Here is a 19,254-nt window from a genome sequence, read left to right on the forward strand (position 1 = left end):
GGCTGCTTTGGTGAAATCCCCTTCATGACAATGGCCCCTCCTATTGATAAAACAGCTTGATTGGAAATGCAGAGACGTTTTGCATGAAGTTCTTTAGAACAAGCTCTATAGCAAGAAGCATTCTTTAGCAATGATATTTTGTCAACAGTGGCTGAATGTCATTCAATTATTTTTCTTGCTTTAATAGACCTCATTGAGATAGTTCTGCATAGTCCAAAAAAAAAGCTTCTATCACGGTATACATTATAAATGACTCAGTAAATGTATGTGCCTGGGAAAATCTCACAGAAACACATACAACAAACAGCCAGTTTGAGCCTTGATGATAAAGTGCATCTGCGCTGTCAATCTTTCCGCTGGGTTGCACAGACACTCTGAAAGTAAAACAGGAAGTGATTTAGTTGGTTTAGTATTTTTTTTTTTTTTTACAGTAACGTTAAAAATGACAGTCTTTCACAAACATAGTATAAAATACCAATCAAATGAGGATTGTTAAGTGATGTCGTAACTCATTTAATTGTCGCCTAAGAAAAGTAGTCACGACCGCTTTCACGCTTCTCTCTTCATCATCATTAATTGAATATGTAAAATGATTCCACTTCCACCTAATTAGCATTCAAAATGTTACTTTCTTGAAGTAAAACATGGACTCATCTTGTAAAACAACACTTCATCATTTTTGAAGTTTTGAAATATATCATTTTAACTGATTTGGGTACTGAGTCAGACTTTCTGTCCATCTTAATTCCATTCCATTTTTATTTCTCTAGTGCTTAATTCAATGACTGAAACAAGCGGAAAAGTTCATTTTGATTCCAAATAGTTGTATTGATTATTTCCTTGTGGAATGGTTTTACAGTGTGCTATTTATGTTTATGTAAAATTATGAAATTATATGCAAACTGTTTGCAATATTTGGGGGTGAATGTTTTTCCAAGCAGAATTTCAGTCACCGAGTTTTTCCAGACATGGTACTGCCATCTAGCGGAGAAAATAAATAATATATACGCCACCTCCAAAAATGATTTCATTACTGATATGGGATACTCGATATATACAAACAAAAAAAGTTTAATGTTTTTATAATAAATAATTTATTTTATTTAAAGCGAAATTATTCTGTTTTGACGTTTACAGGAAATTACTTCTTGACACTGGAGCCGATGCGGTTGCCAGGGGAAACACAAACACCTGCCGCCGCTAGTCGACGATTGACGTGTTACTTTGAACCAACGTTCGCTTAATTTGATAACTCTTACACTATTCCTTATGTGTACGTTTTCTTTTAATTTAAGTGTATAATCACTGAGTGTAAATGCCACCGAAAGCAACTAAAAGGGACTCAGCCAAGAATCCTCCAGCAGCGACACTTTTCAACAAGAACTGGGAGGCTGCTCTCACCAGAGCTCAGTTTGAAGAGGTTTGTTGTCTAATTAACGGACGTATTTCTTCAGTGTTACTTGAATAATTCGTTTGTTGTAAATATTTCCTCTCATCACACAAACTGAAACGTGTAGAGGTGATTCTTCCGGTTGCTGGTAGCTAGCAACAATGTCTGTGGAGGTGTTAAATCTTTCAGTTAACGATAGAGAGAACTAACTTTAGTGCCGTCTGCAATGCCACATTTTTCGGTGATAATATTCTGCCCAACATACTTTCTGCGGTGTAAGTAACCATAATTTTAAGTATAAAAATTGCATTAAAAACACTCAACCTTTGAGCTCTTATTTAGAAGGTAAGACGTCTTAACCGGAAGCAATCGGTTTTAGGTTTAAATCAACGCAACCTGTGTTTATTGACTTGAACAATGAAAGTGTGCGTGGTCGCTGTGCTGACGTCATGCCCTTTTCCAGGAGTCATGGGAAGCCTGCGTGTCTCTGGTGGTTGGGGGGAGCCCAGAGGACGAGGAACTGACCCAGGAGCTGTCTCTGGCTGCTCACAAACCTGTACGCAAACTTTTCACCGTGTTGACCTGGGAGAGCACCTTGGCAAAGGTATCCGGAGTTCAAGTTTTTATTATCTGTTTATTAACATATACCACGCTGTCACTACTGAACCTAACCTGTTACTTAACTGAAACTAAAAAACGAATGTAGTTTATTAGTAAGCTAAACTGACATTATGTGGTCATCTCTCCATGTGCCTGTGCTTCCCCATTCTGTATAATGCGTTATTCACAATCATCTATTTCTCTTTTTTTTTAAACAATCTACGTATTTGGTCGCCCTTCCCACTGTATTGGCTACTATTATTTGTAGTCATCCGATATACTGAATGAGGTACCAAAAATTACTGTAGGTACAATTCAATAATGTAATTTTTAATGAAAATGTTCTCCTCTCTGCCATCATAACAGATAAATGAACTAGGCAATCCCAGAGCAAAAAAAACTGAAGTGAACCCCATGTTCTATGAGGTAAGCTTGGGAATGAGAGTTTTTCCACTATTGCTGTGTGTTTTCACTGTCTAATACAAAACCCTGTGCTTTGTTATTGGTGTGCATGTGTTTCTATGTGCTGGCTTTGTTCAGGTCTATTTGGGTCTTTTGTAGGTAACAGAGTGCGCTAAGCTGCTGCTGGATGCTAAAGAGGAAATTGGTTGTGATTTGATGGCAAAAATACTGAAGTTTCAGCTGCTACAGATCAAAGCCAACGACCAGCAGAGGAGGGAAGCTGAGCAGGTTCAGGTGCAGTTGCACTATTTTTTGCATTGAAGATATCTTTTGAAGTAGTGATAATACAGCTTGTGAACACACAGCTGGGTTGATTTAATTGTATCAGGGATTTCTTTGTTTGCAAATGTATCAATTTTTGTCTACATCTGTTTAAGACTGAGGAGGAGGAGAAGACGAAGGCCAATCCTCCCCCTGCGAGCAAAGAGAAAGGCGGGCCCAAAGTCTCAGACAAAAAGGGAAAGACTGCTCATTCGCCTGTGGTACCTTCTAAGAAGAAGACCAAGCTCAAACGCAGGGACAATATTGAGCCTCCAAAGTATATCGGTAAAAAAAACGACTCAAGTAGTGAGAAAATACTGCCAATGCACAATACCCCTTTGGCTACCATCTACTGTACTTTTACACTGATTTATATAAAATGTTTTTTTGTGTGAGAGAGCAGTAACTCACTCCATGTGTTGTGTTGTGTCCTTCTGGGCGTAGATGACGAACCACAGGACGGTCCTCAACACTACATCTTGCTGCTGGGCTTCTACCAGCCCCACCTGATTGGGGCGCTGGATTCCATTGGTGTACATGTAGCCACTGTGATTAAACTGTGTTCTGAGCACACGCTAAAGGAACGACGGGAGGAGGCCTCTCTGTCTTTGGATGCAGGTATAGGGCCCTCAGCGAACAATGTCAATAGCTTTAACTTTTATTCAAACTGACCAGGCGTTCCCTTATGCATGGGCAGTTGTCAACATTGCAGTATCCTTCACTCTGTTTGTGCCAGGAGCCAAGCTTCAACGTAGTGTAGAGCTGGCGACGCTGGCCGGCAAGGTGGATTTATTCTGGTCAGGTCTGAGAGCAGTCTTGGACAGCGGGCAGCAAAACTCCAAGCTCCATGATGTGGCTCAGCTCAGCTACTCCGTCCCAGATCTCCGGACTCGGACCCCCACAGAGGACCCCGAAGCTGAGGTGAGTTGGCAGACGTTTGTCTCATGGATCTATTCTCATGAAGTCTGTCAGTTTTACATTAGTTTGTGATTAGAACCTAAATCATAATCTGCATGTGGGTGCACTGTGTCCAGCAGGAGATAGGAAGCCAAATCTTTGATGGTGTTGCCAATCTCCTCTATGACTGTCTGGACTGGCGCAGGCAACATCAGCACTACCTGAACAACTTAAAACTCCTCAATGTGCCTACTGTTGTTGGGTCCCATCAACAGCCTGTAGAGGTACACCTATACAATCATACATGCATACCAGTCTGTAGAAATGACCTCCAAGCCTGCAAATAAGGTACGTTTTTGATTATTCATGAATCCACTAGTTTGTCAATTAACCCACTAATTGTTTGTTTCCTAAAATCTTTAAAGTCAGTGAAAAATGCCAACGACTTTGTAGAGAACGGCTGCATTCATTGATCTCTGGGTTTTGGGCACAGAGCGTTTCCTTCCTTTCCTCACATATCTAGCTTTGTCCAACCAACAGTCCAACAGTGGATTATTTTTTCCAAGCAAGATGCAAAGACATAAGTTTCCTAGAAGCCATTGTCAGCAAAATTTGTAGCATATATTTCTTCACTACTATAAGGATTGGGACATGATTCTATTCCCAACTGCATTTGGGTTTCATGCAGCGTGGAATATCATAAAGTATCTTGTCACATAGGTCAGCATTCATCCTACATTGTCCTTGAATGCCCCCTCGTGGCAGGATGAAATAGTCCTGCTTGTTTTCTGCACCATCATGTCGCCCCACAACACATCCAGGGAAGGACACCAATAACTGCTCCATGCTGTTTTGCAGCCTTGCGTGCGCTTTTGTTGGTGATTCCGTACATTGTAATAAGTGGCCTCGTCCTTTTGTGCATGGAGGATTTAGTGGCCTGACAGATCCTGTGCAGCCATGAGGCTGTAAGTCTTAATTACAATTAAAAAATAATTCTGATGCAAGGTTTTAGAATAAAAAGAATTCTCTCATGCTTGTTAATAAAGCTGAAAGTGATTAGCTTTGGATTCAATCTATATTGATCTCATTTAGTGTGTACGTAGCTCAAGAGCTCAAACACCTTACTGCAGTACCTTTGTTTTCATAATTGAAGGTGTTTGCTCCCTGTTGGCTGTATGTCACTGTTGTAGATATTATCAGTTCCATCCCTATTTTCAGTTCGGTGTATCTACGTATATTGTAGTTAAGGCATCTTATCCTCAGTTCACAGATATCGATTTGAACACGGTGACGGAGTGAGATGCATTATGCGTTTCTGCTAGTTAGTAAAAAGAGATACTTAAAAGAAAGATAAATAATAAAGCACCAAATGATGACTTTTGCGTATTCACCAGGTATTGCCAGACTCGTTTATTACCATTATTGCAAAATAAGTTTAGCAACTAGATCTAATTGAATTGATAGTTTGGAGGTCTGACTCTTTAAAGACCACACAAGACACAGACACACACACACACTGCACTGTACACACACTGACACAAAAAAGCACACTAATTAAACTGCGTCCCTCTCTGGAGCCTGGTTCCTTAACTTGAATCATGTCTTTATTGGCCTCATTCAAAGCGGGCGTCCCTGGTACCCATTGAACCGTAATCATGTGGCTGGATATTGACGGAAATAGTATTTCTTCTTTGTGTGTTTCGGCCAGATTGTGGCAACGCCACGCTCCAAAAAGAAATCAGGGCTGGAGGAAAGGCCAGCAGACCGGGGTATGACCCTCTTTTCTTCCATGTGTTTTTGGCTCATGCTTGTGTGTCGTTTTTTAAATGACTAGAATGCAAAACTAACTTCCCTTTCTTTCTCTCGTCTCCCCTTTGTGAACAGAGACTCAGCGGCCTCCTCTCTCCTCAGAGGTGGACATGCGGTACTACTGCAACCTTCTCGACCTGGTTCCCCCTGAAGCCTGCTCGGTGCCTCTGATCATGCACTGTATGCTGGAACAGGTGTGTGTAGTTGTGTGTGTGTGTGTGTGTGGTCACACCAAGATTTACAAGGTTTGAAAGTGGTTCATCACTATCTTTCAGCAAAATGTATGTGATATATTTGCAGCTCGGATTTGGCAAAAACTTGATATTTTTGCGGTGAAATGATAGATGGGTCCATGTTTACCATAAAGCCTGTGTAGTATGGCTTTCCTTGGGTTGTGGAACTTGGGCCCCCTCCCTCACCCCATCTTTGGATTTGTGTGTTTAGGTGGTGATTTCAGCAGAGCAGGCTTCATCCACCCCGTCCTGTGGGGCTGAGGCCAAACCACGTGATTGTCCCGGGTTAGATGATCGGCTCGTCGGCTTCATGCTCCAAAGCTTCCTTCCTCTCGCACACACGGACGCAGAGAGAAGCCACATGTTCAATAGTTTGCTGACAGCTACACAGAATGAAGAACACAAGAAGGTACAATTGCCCTATGCGGGTGGATGACAAACATACTACATGTACTAAAAATGTAATATTTATCAAGCCTGAGGGGAGGGGTGGTCAATACTCGCCTACATGTGCTTGGAGACAGCATGTAAGGAAATGGGATGTGTCTTTGCTATTTTTGTGTTTCATGAAGCAACACTAGAGGGCGGCAGTCTGTCTCGGAGATTTGGCCTGTTCAGCGGAGGTTCAGGTCCCAACAGGAAGGATCATGGATGCTAGCTGAATAGGGGGGGGGGGGGGATTGCTGTGGGACAATCACACGTTCACAAATCCTTTCCACCAAAAAGAGCATCATGACTAATATATCAAGATCCCCTCTGATTCCCTCTGAGAGTTCCCAGGATGGCTCATGGTCTCGCACAGTATATAATTTTCCTACCATGAAGACTTATGAAAGAAAAATTCAACATTTACTGTACTGAAAGCCTTTGACTTGTGGTTACTCTCTCTTTTTCTGTTAGAGGCTAGAGGAGCAGTGTGGAATAGAGGGCACGCAGAAGAAGCAGCCTCTGGTCATCAGACACCATGATAAGATGGCAATGCGCTTGAGGCATATTGGGGCAAGACGTTTTTTTTAAATTGTTCATGATTTGTTTTTTATTTGTCTTGCATGTGCAATTGGCCTCCATGGTTCCAAATAGTAGTTAATAGTTCCACAATTTTGTAATATTGATCCCATTCTGACCATACAGTTATTTGATATGTGTTTATATACTGTGTGTGTGTGTGTGTGTGCCGTATACATGTGACCCTCATAGGCGGTCCAGGGTTTTGATCCAGCAGAGGTGGAGCTGTCCATGATGAGGAGGTCTCCTGTGTGGGCGCTGATCCAGTCCGTGGCTCGCCCAAGAGACAACAACTCCTGCTGGATGGCAATCAAACAGCAGCTACAACACTACTGCACAGATGGTCTGAAAGCAGCTACTCAGTATTTTCGTGTATTTTCGTGCCTGATGTAGATGAACTTGTTTTTTTCAATATCATGATGTCATGAAATCCCACAGAAATTGTTCGGTGGCCGGAGGTTGAGCGCTTGATTCATCAGAGCGTGTTGGAGAGTATGCCACTGACCCGGCCAGACCCAAACGGTGTACTGCAGGATGCTCCTGGACCCGTGGGAGCACTGACCCCAGCAGAGCAGCAGACCCCCCCAGTAATCCCCTGGGACAGCCCGCTATCCTACGCTAAACAGCAGCGTACGCTACGAACTGAAGGTCTGTTACTACATTAGTTCATTTACTAAAGTATAATATGCAGTGAAACCTATTTAAGAAGCTCGATTGCTTCTCCCGACTCTATGTGAGACCTCATCATTTCTTTTCAACTGTAGGACCGACATTTGTCACTGAAGATCCCGATAACACCGAGGTATTGTTTGTCCATACCACCGCAGCTACTCTCATTTATTTATGCTCCAACAAAATAAGAAAGAACTCTTGTTCAGATTTTTCTCCCTGTAAAGAAGTCAGATTTTTCCCTTCTCTAGCAGATGACGGGGAGAGTCTGTTGCCAGCCGGACTTGAGTGACATTCAGAGTAGTCGGCTGAGATCTCTGTTTGATTGGCACTATACGGAGCACCACAGTGCCTCCATCTTCCCTCAGGTGACCTGTCTAATCTTGTCTTTTTAAGGTTAAAACACCCTGCCAACATTTTTCCACCTAAAAATGCAAATTCAAGGCATATTTCCTGTTATTTTTTATTTGTAGGTACTCCAGTCAGCATCAGAAGAATACCGCTGCATGGACACTTTCAGAGGAAGTCATAACAACATCCTGTATATTTTTTGTCACAATCCAATGAGCACTAATCGCCAGTGCAAGGAATACTGGGACGTAACCCTCCATACTGATGTCAAATTCAGGTCAGAATGCAAGTCCAAAATTTCAGGCATTTCTTTCTCACAGGACATGAATAGTAATCTATTTTGTATATGTGAGAAAGCCAAAATAGAAGCGTATATGTTAGCATATATAATCTTGCAATGTCCTTGTTATCTTTGGATAGGAAGTACCTGGAACACGTGGCAGATAACATTTCAGACTGGACCAAAGAGGAAGAATTAAAGAGAGAGGCAATGCAACTCAGAGATCTCGGCCTTACGCTGGCTCCAAAAGGTACTGTGGCTTGTCAACAAAAGTCTCCATCAATGTCAGTCTAATTACAACCGAAGAATTACAATTCTGGTTTTCTTCCTGGATTAGAAGAAAAGGCAACAGATTGTACAGAAGAGGGGGGCGTTCTGGAGCCAGTAATCAGAAAAGGCTCCCTAAAAGTGAGTACAGACTTGCTTCTGGCCTTTCAGCAGCAGTGCAGTAACTCTTTGGATCCCTTCCAGAAATCTGCTAAATTAAACCTGACCCCTTTTTATCGTGATTGAGTTTCTATCAGTTGTTATAGAATCTCGTAATCTAGCGCGTTTTAAAGAGCGAACCAGTTAAAGCATCCAACCATCATCTACTTTTCAACTTCCTATGCCTAGATGGTTGTGGAGGTGGGGGGGGGTAGCTCATCCCAGCTGACCCACGTGCTGGATTCATTTATGCATGACTTCGCAGGCCTGGAAGTTGGAGCAGGAGCGGCTAAAAGAGGAGGAGATGGCCAAGAAATTGAAGAAGGACAATGCTCTGAAAAGCAAGCAGCGAAAGGAAGAGCCCGTGTCGACTGACGACAAGAAGAGTAAACCTTCTAGCCCCCGGAAGAGCGCAGCAGAGAGGGGTGTGAGCTCAGCCAAGAATCCCACAAAGTCCATTACTACCCCAGCACTCCCCGTGAGGGAAAACGACGAACTGCACCAAACAGCCTTCAATGTGAGGGCATACAGACTAAATCAGGCTAAATGCAGTATACAGTTTCCTATACCACCAATCTATTACCTGCACACTTAACATTTGATTTAAAGAGCAAAATCATGATAGTAACAGTGTGTGTGTGTGTGTGTGTATGTTTTATTGCCTTGAGAAGCATTTCACAGGTTACAGAATGGCGGGAAAGTTGATCCATGTGTCGGGTCGTTGCCAGTACCTTTACCCTTCAGATGGAGGACACATCACTGTGGAGAATGTCAGCTATGTGGAAGGTATTAAGAGAAGTTTGTGGAAAGCGTTTAAGCCACAACACATATTTGCTGCGAAAATGGGAAAGTCTAGGTTTAATTGACACTGTTCAAAAAAAGCAAAGAGTTATTCCTTACTGATACCTAGTGGGGATTTTCCACATGAGCTGGTTCTTTATTGTTGTCAATCCAGGTTCCAGCCTAATGAAAGTAGCGGTGAAGAAGGATGGCCATCATTTCTGCACCCACATCAATCAAGTTGTTTCAGAAAATCCTCTTCCTCAGTCCCAAGACAGTAATACCACTGGAAGAAAAGAAGATTTGAAAGGTAAAAGTGCTGATCATACTACAGATATTTTTTATATTTAGCATCACCCTGTAGAACTAGGAAATTTATTTGTTTATTGTCAATATTGAAATAAAGACTAAATATTACAAGTGTCTATTCAAGGTTTCAAAGGCTGCATTACAGTAAGGTGATGTCATTTTATAGCTCAGTCATTATATCAACGATACAGAGGATTACCTGAAATATCATTGTGAATATCTTCATGAAAGCAGCAGTGATCAACCTTATAACATTGTTGGAATATCAATATCGAGAGGTTCATCTAGAAATATAGTGATATTTGATTTCCTCCAAATTTCCCAGCACGTTTTATAATTTCAGGATTCTTTTATCCCATCCTTCTTTATTCCTCAGTGTTAATGACAACCATGCCACATTATAATGAAGTTTCTCTCTCAATGCTGTTGCATGCTTTCTGAAACTGTAACTTGATTTCACATTTTGAAACACCCCGAGTGCTTGTGTGTGTGTCCTCTTCAGTGTCGGAGCCCGTGGAGATAAAAAGAGTAAAGCAGGGCTCCCTCTCTGCAGTGTTGGACAACGGAATCCGCCTCTCATATAGTTTCTATGGTCCCCAAGGAGAATACAGAGGTGTTGCACTTATTACACGCAAGTTTTGTCAATATTAATGTGTATTTAAAATGTATCAATTTGACTACAATTTTTGTAGCGAGTTGAAAACTCCATAAATGTATTCCCAGTGCAGGAGGTTTTACTGTGGTTCTGTTTTGTGACGTGCTAGTGAGTCCCTCGGAAACCACACAAGGGCCCCTAGTGACCCCCGCCCCTCGTTCCTCTTCTACCCAGCGCTCCAAGGTGACAAACCCGGATCCCACATACGCACATAAATGCATCATAGACTACACAGGGGAAAGGGAATATTCAATGAATGGTTTCTACACTAAGTATTAAACTATTGTTAGTAGGTAATGACATTCGTTATAATGGTTTCTGGAGTTATTCCGCCTTTATTGCACACATTTTGTTTTATGGATTGTGATGATACGATTACTTAATCTGTTTAGTATTACTAATACCTCGTCTTGATTTCATTTAAATAGTGCTCCATTGCTCTAAATGTGTACATACTCACTTACTGTACATTGTGATCATAAAAAGAATTGTCAAAATCCTCTGAAACCTCAATACGAAGTAGTGAAAACCATCTTTTCATCTGGTGATGATTGTATTCCTGTCATTACTGCATTGCTCATACAGTTTGTTCGTGTTCATTTCTGTGTGTATGGTCGTGTGAAGTCTGAGGTGAGTGAAGGCCAGCCAGCATCGATATCGAGTCCATTCAACAGTCTCAACATGTCTGTTCCTAATGGGCTGCTGCTGCAATTTCTGCGTGAAGATGCCCAAGGTCAGTGATGCACTTTCTCAGGAATGTATCATCCACAAGTGTGTGTGTGGGTCTATCTTCACAAGTGCAGTTTAACAAAGCTTCATGCGTTGCTATGCGGGGGCAGTAACAATCAACTGAAATGGCCCAAGATTTGTACATCTCCCACACTCATAGAGGACATTGCCCCTTTGTTTAGAATCTACGGAGGAAGAAATGAAAAGGCCCTCTTTGCTATATATGTCAGCTTTTGTTCCCACCATTGACTCATTTTCAAACATTTATTCCACTACTTTTGTGCGTCCTCAGATGAGCAGGCTATGTTGGTGAAACAAGGCTTTCCTCTTCATGGTAGGGGAGGTGTGGGTCAGCCTCAGGACCCTTCCCTCTCCAAAGAACTGTCCCGTGTTATCACGGGCCAGGGAGCTGTGATCCGATATATGAGAGACGGGTCCACAGAGGTAAATGTTCTGCACACACACATTATTATATAAAGGCACAGATTACAGCAAGTTGTGACTTTTTACTTTAATTAAAGGGGATCTAATGCTAGTATGGCGTATAAATGACATGTGCACTGCAGGTTCTGTTTGCAGATGGCTCAGTGAGTTTCAGCCATGATTCTGGTCCGGTGTGGGTTCCCGACTCTGAGGTTGAGGAGGAAAACAGCTCTCAAGAGTCTGAGGACAAAAAGAAAGGTCAGAGTGCAGCACCAGTGAATGCAAAACAACAATGAACATGATGCTGCTGCGAGGACAATTATTATTGCTTTCAATGACACAGGGTCAAACTGCCTTTGTATGTTGTGTGTGTGTGTGTGTGTGTGTGTATATACAGAGCAGAGCTTAGAGAAGCAGCCTGATATTAAGAAAGGGTGTTGGTTAACGACGACTCCATCTGGAGCTCGCATCCACACTGTGGGGACCACACACAAACCCATACCCGCCGAGCCTCTTCTGGCCTTCAAGGCGACTGACCCCATCACCCATGAGGTCAGAGTGCAGTGTTGCTCCCGACTGTCAACAGGTTACCAGTTGTCTCCATTGTAGTCGTGTTGATTAATCCGGGGTTTTCCCAATGTTATTTTGATGTTAACGTTCCAAATGTTTTTGAGTGTCTCAAGTGTTGTGATAGTCTGAAAAGGGGGGAATTTGTGTAATTCTTAAAATGCTTGTTCTCGCTGGGAGGAGCCCTTTCAGCTTTATCTCGAAATGCTCTACCGTGTCAGGTGATGCTGAGCAGGGAGGATCGGATGGTTTCTGTCCAGCACCTGGATGGATCCCAAATTGTAGAACATGCAGATGGAACCAGGATCACAAGTTTCTACCAAGACAGACCACCAAGCACACTGCAACATTTACTGCTTCACACAGGTGACCAGCAAACAGTGCATACACATTATGGCAAATGCACATACAGCAAACAGAGAACAACATCGGTACATTAAGTAACGTAGCAAAAACATACACTTTGAACTAAGTGGAATTATTTGATCTGACCTTTGTGTCTGTTAACTTTCCAGGGGAGCAGCCTGAGAGTGTGACCTTCAAATCACCTTCTGAATGCGCATGCGGCAGCACTGAGTGTGTGTGTGTCACCTGCTGTGTGGACAGCAATACCGACACTGTGCACTCAGAGGATATTTGTGACAGTGCGGTGGAGATAGGCGAGGACAGGAAAGGGGAAGCGTGTGATAACGAGTGTACCGGACATGCTCATCCAGAGGACCGTGTGTGTGAGCATGTGTGTTGGGAAGGAGAACACGGTGTATTTAAGAGTGGTCAGGAGAGCGTGGTCGCGGAAGAAACCTCGGCTCAGAATGCTAAGAGGGGTGCACGTGCAAGCCGTAAGGGGAGTGTGTCCACCGGGGAGCGGGTGGTGTTGGTGGAGAAGGAGGGCTGCCCCACAGTGGTGATGTACCCCAAACAACACGTCGCTCACGTCTTTCTAGCCGACGGAACTGTCGTCACTGGGAACAACCAAGGAGCCTATCAGGTGTGTGTGTGTGTGGGGGGGGGGTCATATATCTGCGTTTTATAAGTGACGTGAGGATGAATACAAACGTGTTTGTGTGTGTGTGTGTGTGTGTGTGTGTGTGTGTCCCTGTACATCCAAGGTGCTCCCATCCAGTGTGGGCCTCCTACACATCCAAAGTGATGGCAAGTGTGTGTACTCGTCTGACTCCCTCTTAACCCCAAGTCCAAAGGGTCGCACTCCACCAAACCAACCAGGGAGCTACACCATGAGCCACACAGACGCAGTGGCCTGTGACATTACAGACCCCCACGGGAACCACTTCCAGGTGTGGATTATAGTCAAGAGCTGGTGTTGTAAGGGGATTTGGAGAACATCGATCAAAGAACCAAAGGCACATGGAGTCATTATGAAATGTCACTCGTTATCAGGGAATCATATTATCCATTCAATATTCACAGGTGATGGAAGATGGAGAGTTATCGGTGTTGAACTGCAGCCCCGCTCCGAGCCCACTTACACAGAATGAGGAGGAGCCAGAGGAAGAAGACAGAGAAATGGCTGAGATGAATGTAAAACACAGAGAGCATTTTCCCAGGTGGGCTTATGTCTATTATTCCACTATTCATTTGTCTTTAATTTATTAGAACATTTTGTGTGAGCTGTATTTTCTTCCCTCTAATGTTGCTGCATGATTACAAAGTCATTAGTAGTGAGACAACATTTTGTGCACATCATCTTGTGTTCCAGGCTGTTTGTGGTGCACGAGGATGGCTCAGGTAGTGAACTACTGAGCTCCCAAGCTGTAGAGGAACTGCTTTACCAGGCATATTCCGACCAGACCATAGCAGTGCTGAAAGAACCACTGCCGGACACACAAGGTGCCCTGCTAATTGTTTTCATTATTTTATTTAGCCATATTTAAATTAAAAGCATAATAATTTCCTATTCTATGTAGTTATTTAACTTTTAGTTTAGGGATTTGTTTTCTATCTATCCTCTGTCAATAGAGGAACAAAGGCGGGGGAAGCTGTCTAAATCTCCAGAGAATAATGTGACATATTTGACTGTTTCAGATGAGTTTGGCATCACCATCTTGAAGCCCAGCCACCGCAGCGTGTGGTCCCAGTGGTTGCTAGGGAAACAGAACCCGGACTTTACCCCGCCCAACCTCCAAAACCGCACCTGGCATGACTTCCCTAGAGTAGAGGTACAGGTGCAAACAAATACACATGTTGCACAAGTCCACTCAGGGCCAAACGGCAACATGTTCCACCCTCTCCCTTTCCCTCTATGGCAGGAGAAGAGCCCAGGCCGTCCATTTGGTGCTGACATGGGACGAGGTTTGACCCTAATGGACCTGTACAGAGGTTCTGAGGCACAGCGACAACCTCTCCGAGGGTGCCCTGAAGGCCTGGAATTGAGGGAACTGCACCAGCACCGACCATTCACCACCTGGCTCAGGAATACCATTGACACTCGACTGAAGGTAAAAACAAACACATGTCTGTGGTCACATGGCTCGGTGCCAGGCGGTCATAGGTTTTGCTACAAACAATATAATGAGATTTAGAGACAGATGGATATTGATCCCAAGTGATACAATTGGTGATAAAACATTCAGAATAAAGTTTTTACTGATTTCATTATTTCCATTTTACTTTTGATAAAGCACGCATTAGTGCTCTAAGTTTGAATACTGAGGCAAATTCCCTCAAACAGCTCGTATTCAGGACCAACCATTCAACAAAGCCTCAACCGTGGTGGGAATGGGATTGTTGGCACTGAAACCTCTCGCTGGGCTATTCGTTATACGTGCTGTGAAAGGTTGATGTAATGCGGTGTGTAGTCTGCTTTTAGCGTGACATCACGTTTTGCGGAGAGGCCGACAAATGTTGAGAGCTTTGATTGCAGGAATACATCGAGAGTCTGATGGTGAGGGAGGAGCTATCAGAGCAGATGGAAGTCAAAGACCCTCGCTCTCAGGAGGAGAGTGGTCAGGCCAGCAATCTGCTGAACTTGGTCCTGGTCAGCACACACACACACACACAGACAGTATGAAGCACTACTGGTATATTGCCAGATCTCTTTGACTGATATGATACAACGGACAATTGTTATCAGAATGCTTACCCTGCTGCATACTGAAATAGAAAAATTAATGTTGTATTATTCTTTCTGTAATTTTAAGTCTTTTGCAGAAGAAGAGGATGCAGTTCACATCTTTGACAAGAGGACTCCAGGTGGGTAACTTGTTTTACTGAATGAAGACAATAGTGGTTGTTTTCAAGTGATGACGGGTTTAGAACACTTAAGAAAATGTTCCAATTCCTTCTGAGTGCATCCACAGTGGACATAGGCAGTCTGTACAGCCAAGGAGTCAGAGACCCAATGGAGCAGTCCAATGCTTCAGAAGACGCCGCCACATTAGCGAGTGACAGGTTCGGAGATTTAAATGGCATGCATGAATAGATGATGTAATAACAATTTATTAATTTCCTCCTAAACTATTCTCTTATCTAGTTTTACTGCTGGAAAGGAGTCAAAATGGAATGAATGGTTTACACAGTACAGGTAAATACTTAGGTTCTTGCACAAGTTTGTGATTCTGTGTGAAGACCTCACGTCTCCTCTTGACATCAAGTATCTTCACAAGTAGTTTTTACTGTTACATCCTAACAAGATAATATTTGAACTGAGTTGTTTGACAAGTCATACTATATATGGTGGAAAAGTCCTGATTAAGGAAAACACAAAATCCAGGCAGCTGTTGATAACTTGTGTTATCTCATAACTTCGGCTCTAAAGCACTCTGTAATGCTTTCATTTATTCACTTCCATGTTGACAAAAAGTTCTCATTTAATGTTCTGCCTGTTGGGTCAGCGTGTAGGCATGATTTAGTCTTCTGTTTTCTCAAGTGTTTTATGGTTTGTGTAGGGGGGGGAACATGTGTCCAAAATATTGAGGAGGACGCGTTTCCCGCATCCTGACCAAAAAACTACCAGTCACCAATGTGACTCTCCCCACCAGTCACACAGCCCACATTTGTTGGTCACATTGGTGTGAGTTAATGGTGTAAAAGGCTTGTAGCTTTCATCTTCTGCATAGCAGCGGCAGTTATTCTCATTTCAAAAATTGTGAGCGAAAATATAGGCAGCTTCTGCATTACAACTAAAAGGGTGTTGGTGTCTTTAGGGCAATAGTAGGGAAATGATGGGACTATCAACTAGCCATTTATTTGTGTGCTTCAGGCATGAGATACGTGAAGAACGGGCTTATTGGGAGGCTCTGAGGAAGAAGACTGTTGTTCCTTTTTTCCAGCCAGAAAATATCCAATTATATCAGGTACTGCATGGTTTCACTTCAATTTACTATACATCTGAATGTATTTTCTGAAATTTATTTAATATCATTGTAAAAAAAAACGTCCCCATTTCTGATACGACTTACTTGCACATCACCGTTGCTTGTTTTTTAGAATCTGCTACAGCATCAAATGGCCGACATGAGGAGTTCAGACATGGATCTCCCTGCAAAGTCCGGCAGCGCAGAGACTTTCCTGAAAGACGCCTCACCAGAGAAGAGTAAGTTCTCATTCTGTCAAGATTCACTTGGAGCTGCTAAAAGAAACTCAACTTTAGAGACGTCCTGTTGGGAATCGGTACAGAGAAACCCGGGGATAAGTGGAACAACATTTTAAAGCAACTGTAGGGGTGCATGACATCCTTCAAATATGCATAATGTATAATATTCTGTATTTTTGTTTGCAACTGCAGCCCCACAGCCCTTAAACCCAACACCCTCTCAATCGGCAAGGTAATAAAGATGATGTTGAGAACTATTTTTTTTTCCCTCCTGTATTTTTCCCCGAGTCAAAACCATTATTTTAACTGAATTTTCTTGCCTAAGTGATCACATTTGCTCATAAATACACCCTGCCCTCTCCAGGGGTTCTGCTCTTTGTAACGCACAAAGAAGTGACAGGATGCTTGAAAAAAGGCAGACAACCCCCCCGCCTCAGACTGCCGGTTTGTTCCCCATCTTTTTCTCCTGTTTTATATTAAAATGAATTCCCTAATCAGGAACTAATGTGAATATCGCAGGGACATTTTGAGGCCATAGTTTTGAATCTATTTAAAGCACCATCAAGCAAGTGACAACATTAACCCGTATCATTTATTGGACATCACAGCCTAAAAAAAACCCAGTACCTACTAAACCTACTCTTCTGGTTTGCTTGGGAGGGTTGGTCCCTAAAAAATGTATGTGATTCTCAGTCATTGATTTCCAGATAACTTGTTATGTAGGTCAGGTCCGCTGAGCACGTTCAATGCCACGAAAGGACGAATGACTGTGTCTTTGTGTGTGTTTGTGCTAGGTGGAAGCAGTCTGAGGGGTTCAACTGGGCAATGGAAGTCTGTTCTGGTGGATGTGACTGGAAAGCCCAGGAGGACTAAAGTCAGACTACCTGCCTCTATCCTCGGCTCTAAACCTTGCAGCGTGCCAAATCAACAGGTAGCCAGGCCTGGAACTTAACACTTAGATCCATTCAGCATATGGTTTATTTTTTTATTTCTGTCTAAAGCTGTTCTGTACACTGTAGAAATGTTTGTTGGTTCAAGATGTCCTCTGGTTTTTTTAAAGTCAAAAAGTTACACCTAGTGGTGGTGATGCACAGTGCATGCTTGAAGAATTCTAGTACTTCACTGTGTTTCTGCACAGCATTAGGCCCTGAATACCCAGCAATTTGAATACGCAGTAATATCAAATACCCACCTGTATACACGCTTCTCTCTACCACTGTCTGCCACACAACCTGTTCACACATGCATTCACACATCACTTTTTTAATTGAAGTTCCTGGCAGTGGAGGGGCCAGTGAGGAGGAGGTGTCGAACCATTTCCCTGACTGATCCAAGTGTCATGGCGAGGGGATTTCAGCTGCTCCCATCCAGTGTTGACTTTGGCACAGTGCAGGAGGGCACCTCTTCTGCCATTAACGTGGTGATGAAGAACGTGGGTGTGGACACCTGCAGGTAAAACATCAGAATATGGGGGGATGAAAGGGTGGACAAAAGTAATGCGAAATGTAGGCTCTGAAACGAGGACATAATGAAAACCTCGTTTGACTTTAGTTGCAGCTTTTCAACCGGTTTCAAATGTCGGAAATAAATGTCTTCTTAGGTGGGTCACCTTCATGTCCAATGGGAAAACCGATGTATGACTATTTGTGGTTTGGTTTCACTCCGTCTCGCTACAAGGTTCCATGTGAAACAGCCTCCTGCTGCTACGGGCCTCCGGGTCATCTACACACCTGGGCCTGTAAGTTCTCGTCTGGATGTAATAATTAAATGCATATCCAAGTTCAGTTACTAAAAGTTATAATCCCGCCATTAGTGTTGAAAACGTACACATGCTGTGCGTCTGGGTCATAGGTGGCTGCAGGATTGCATGTCGAGCTGCAGGTTCAGCTGTTTGCCATGTGCGCAGTCCGAGCAGGAGAAGAGGGGCCGAAGAACAACGTCTCCCAGGACATTGTCATTCGCACAGAGACGGACATCCTCTACCTGCCTGTCACGGCTAATATCCTTTTGAGCACATCGAAAAAGCCTTATATTTTGGTATTTAGTATTGGTTCAGAGAAGAAAGGAATTCTAATAATACATAGCGAGGATATGACCCAGATCGCCTGGTATTAAGCTAGTTTGCATTGACCTACAAAATAGTGACGTGAAAATGTGCACTTCATGAAACCAATTTTGAGTATAATTCAATGTGGTCTGTCTCATTTTCAAGCTTTGTTTTCAGATTTTTTTAAATACACTTGTGTGTCCGGCACATTATCAACCGGGTGACATAATAGAGCTAATTCAATTTCCTCAGAGGAAGGAAACAGTGAATGAATTAATGTGTTATTGAGGACCATGGGGCTTCTAATGTGATGCTCATCCAGCCTGCAGGACTTTAGATGGGAATGTACAGGGGTGTGGTTGTTCTTTAACAATATCACCCGTCCTTCCTGAGAGCTTGTACGACATATGGCTTAAGGGCCACATCGGCGCACACAAAAAGAAAACCTCCAGGGTTCGTCAACGATCTCCGACCAAGACCGCTGGTACCACAGAACACCTGTCACCCTTCTGACTGGTCCTTCATCCAACCAGGGTCAGTATCTTGTTCTGTAGACATGTCTCATGTGGATAGAAGTATCTGAGGCAAGCTTTTGTTTGTACATTTCAGGAGATCTTAAATGCAGCAGCCCTCAGGCTCCACAGTTCCTTGTCAGCTATCACATCACTCTGTTATTGCACAAAAATAAATAAATAAATACAAATAAAATAAAAATAGACACATTTGAATGGGTATCTTTCTTTTCCAAAAAACAAAATAATGCAAGTTTTCAACAATGAATGAATATTAGCCAGAAAATATGTAGCTCG

General features: G+C 43.0%; 1 protein-coding gene across 1 annotated transcript; it reads left to right on the top strand.

The window, feature by feature from the left end:
• Window positions 1-1,185: 1,185 nt before the first annotated feature.
• On the top strand, window positions 1,186-19,163 carry spag17 (sperm associated antigen 17). The gene is made up of 49 exons (XM_037478408.2): window positions 1,186-1,420; window positions 1,854-1,994; window positions 2,357-2,416; window positions 2,552-2,686; window positions 2,830-2,998; window positions 3,158-3,331; window positions 3,450-3,634; window positions 3,748-3,894; window positions 5,319-5,379; window positions 5,495-5,613; window positions 5,864-6,061; window positions 6,553-6,651; window positions 6,850-7,000; window positions 7,096-7,305; window positions 7,422-7,459; window positions 7,578-7,694; window positions 7,800-7,954; window positions 8,098-8,207; window positions 8,295-8,365; window positions 8,649-8,900; window positions 9,055-9,169; window positions 9,339-9,473; window positions 9,975-10,085; window positions 10,237-10,310; window positions 10,752-10,860; window positions 11,149-11,300; window positions 11,423-11,537; window positions 11,677-11,831; window positions 12,068-12,212; window positions 12,362-12,834; window positions 12,956-13,141; window positions 13,275-13,411; window positions 13,564-13,694; window positions 13,890-14,023; window positions 14,114-14,302; window positions 14,728-14,841; window positions 15,005-15,056; window positions 15,164-15,254; window positions 15,337-15,387; window positions 16,066-16,159; window positions 16,293-16,398; window positions 16,591-16,630; window positions 16,763-16,842; window positions 17,193-17,329; window positions 17,672-17,850; window positions 18,076-18,136; window positions 18,250-18,397; window positions 18,825-18,979; window positions 19,055-19,163. Exons 1-48 carry the CDS (start codon window positions 1,316-1,318, stop codon window positions 18,956-18,958), a joined length of 6,345 nt encoding a protein of 2,114 aa, XP_037334305.2. The 5' UTR covers window positions 1,186-1,315; the 3' UTR covers window positions 18,959-18,979; window positions 19,055-19,163.
• Window positions 19,164-19,254: the final 91 nt, after the last annotated feature.

The sequence above is a fragment of the Pungitius pungitius genome, chromosome 1 (assembly GCF_949316345.1).
Source record: "Pungitius pungitius chromosome 1, fPunPun2.1, whole genome shotgun sequence".
NCBI classification, from domain to species: Eukaryota; Metazoa; Chordata; class Actinopteri; order Perciformes; family Gasterosteidae; genus Pungitius; species Pungitius pungitius.

Coding starts and splice junctions, on each gene's coding strand:
- spag17 (XM_037478408.2), top strand. CDS start 1,316: ATGCCACCGAAAGCAACTAAAAGGGACTCAGCCAAGAATCCTCCAGCA. Junction 6,652..6,849: donor TGCGCTTGAGGCATATTGGG/GCAAGACGTTTT, acceptor TGACCCTCATAG/GCGGTCCAGGGTTTTGATCC. Junction 18,137..18,249: donor TCATCTACACACCTGGGCCT/GTAAGTTCTCGT, acceptor TCTGGGTCATAG/GTGGCTGCAGGATTGCATGT.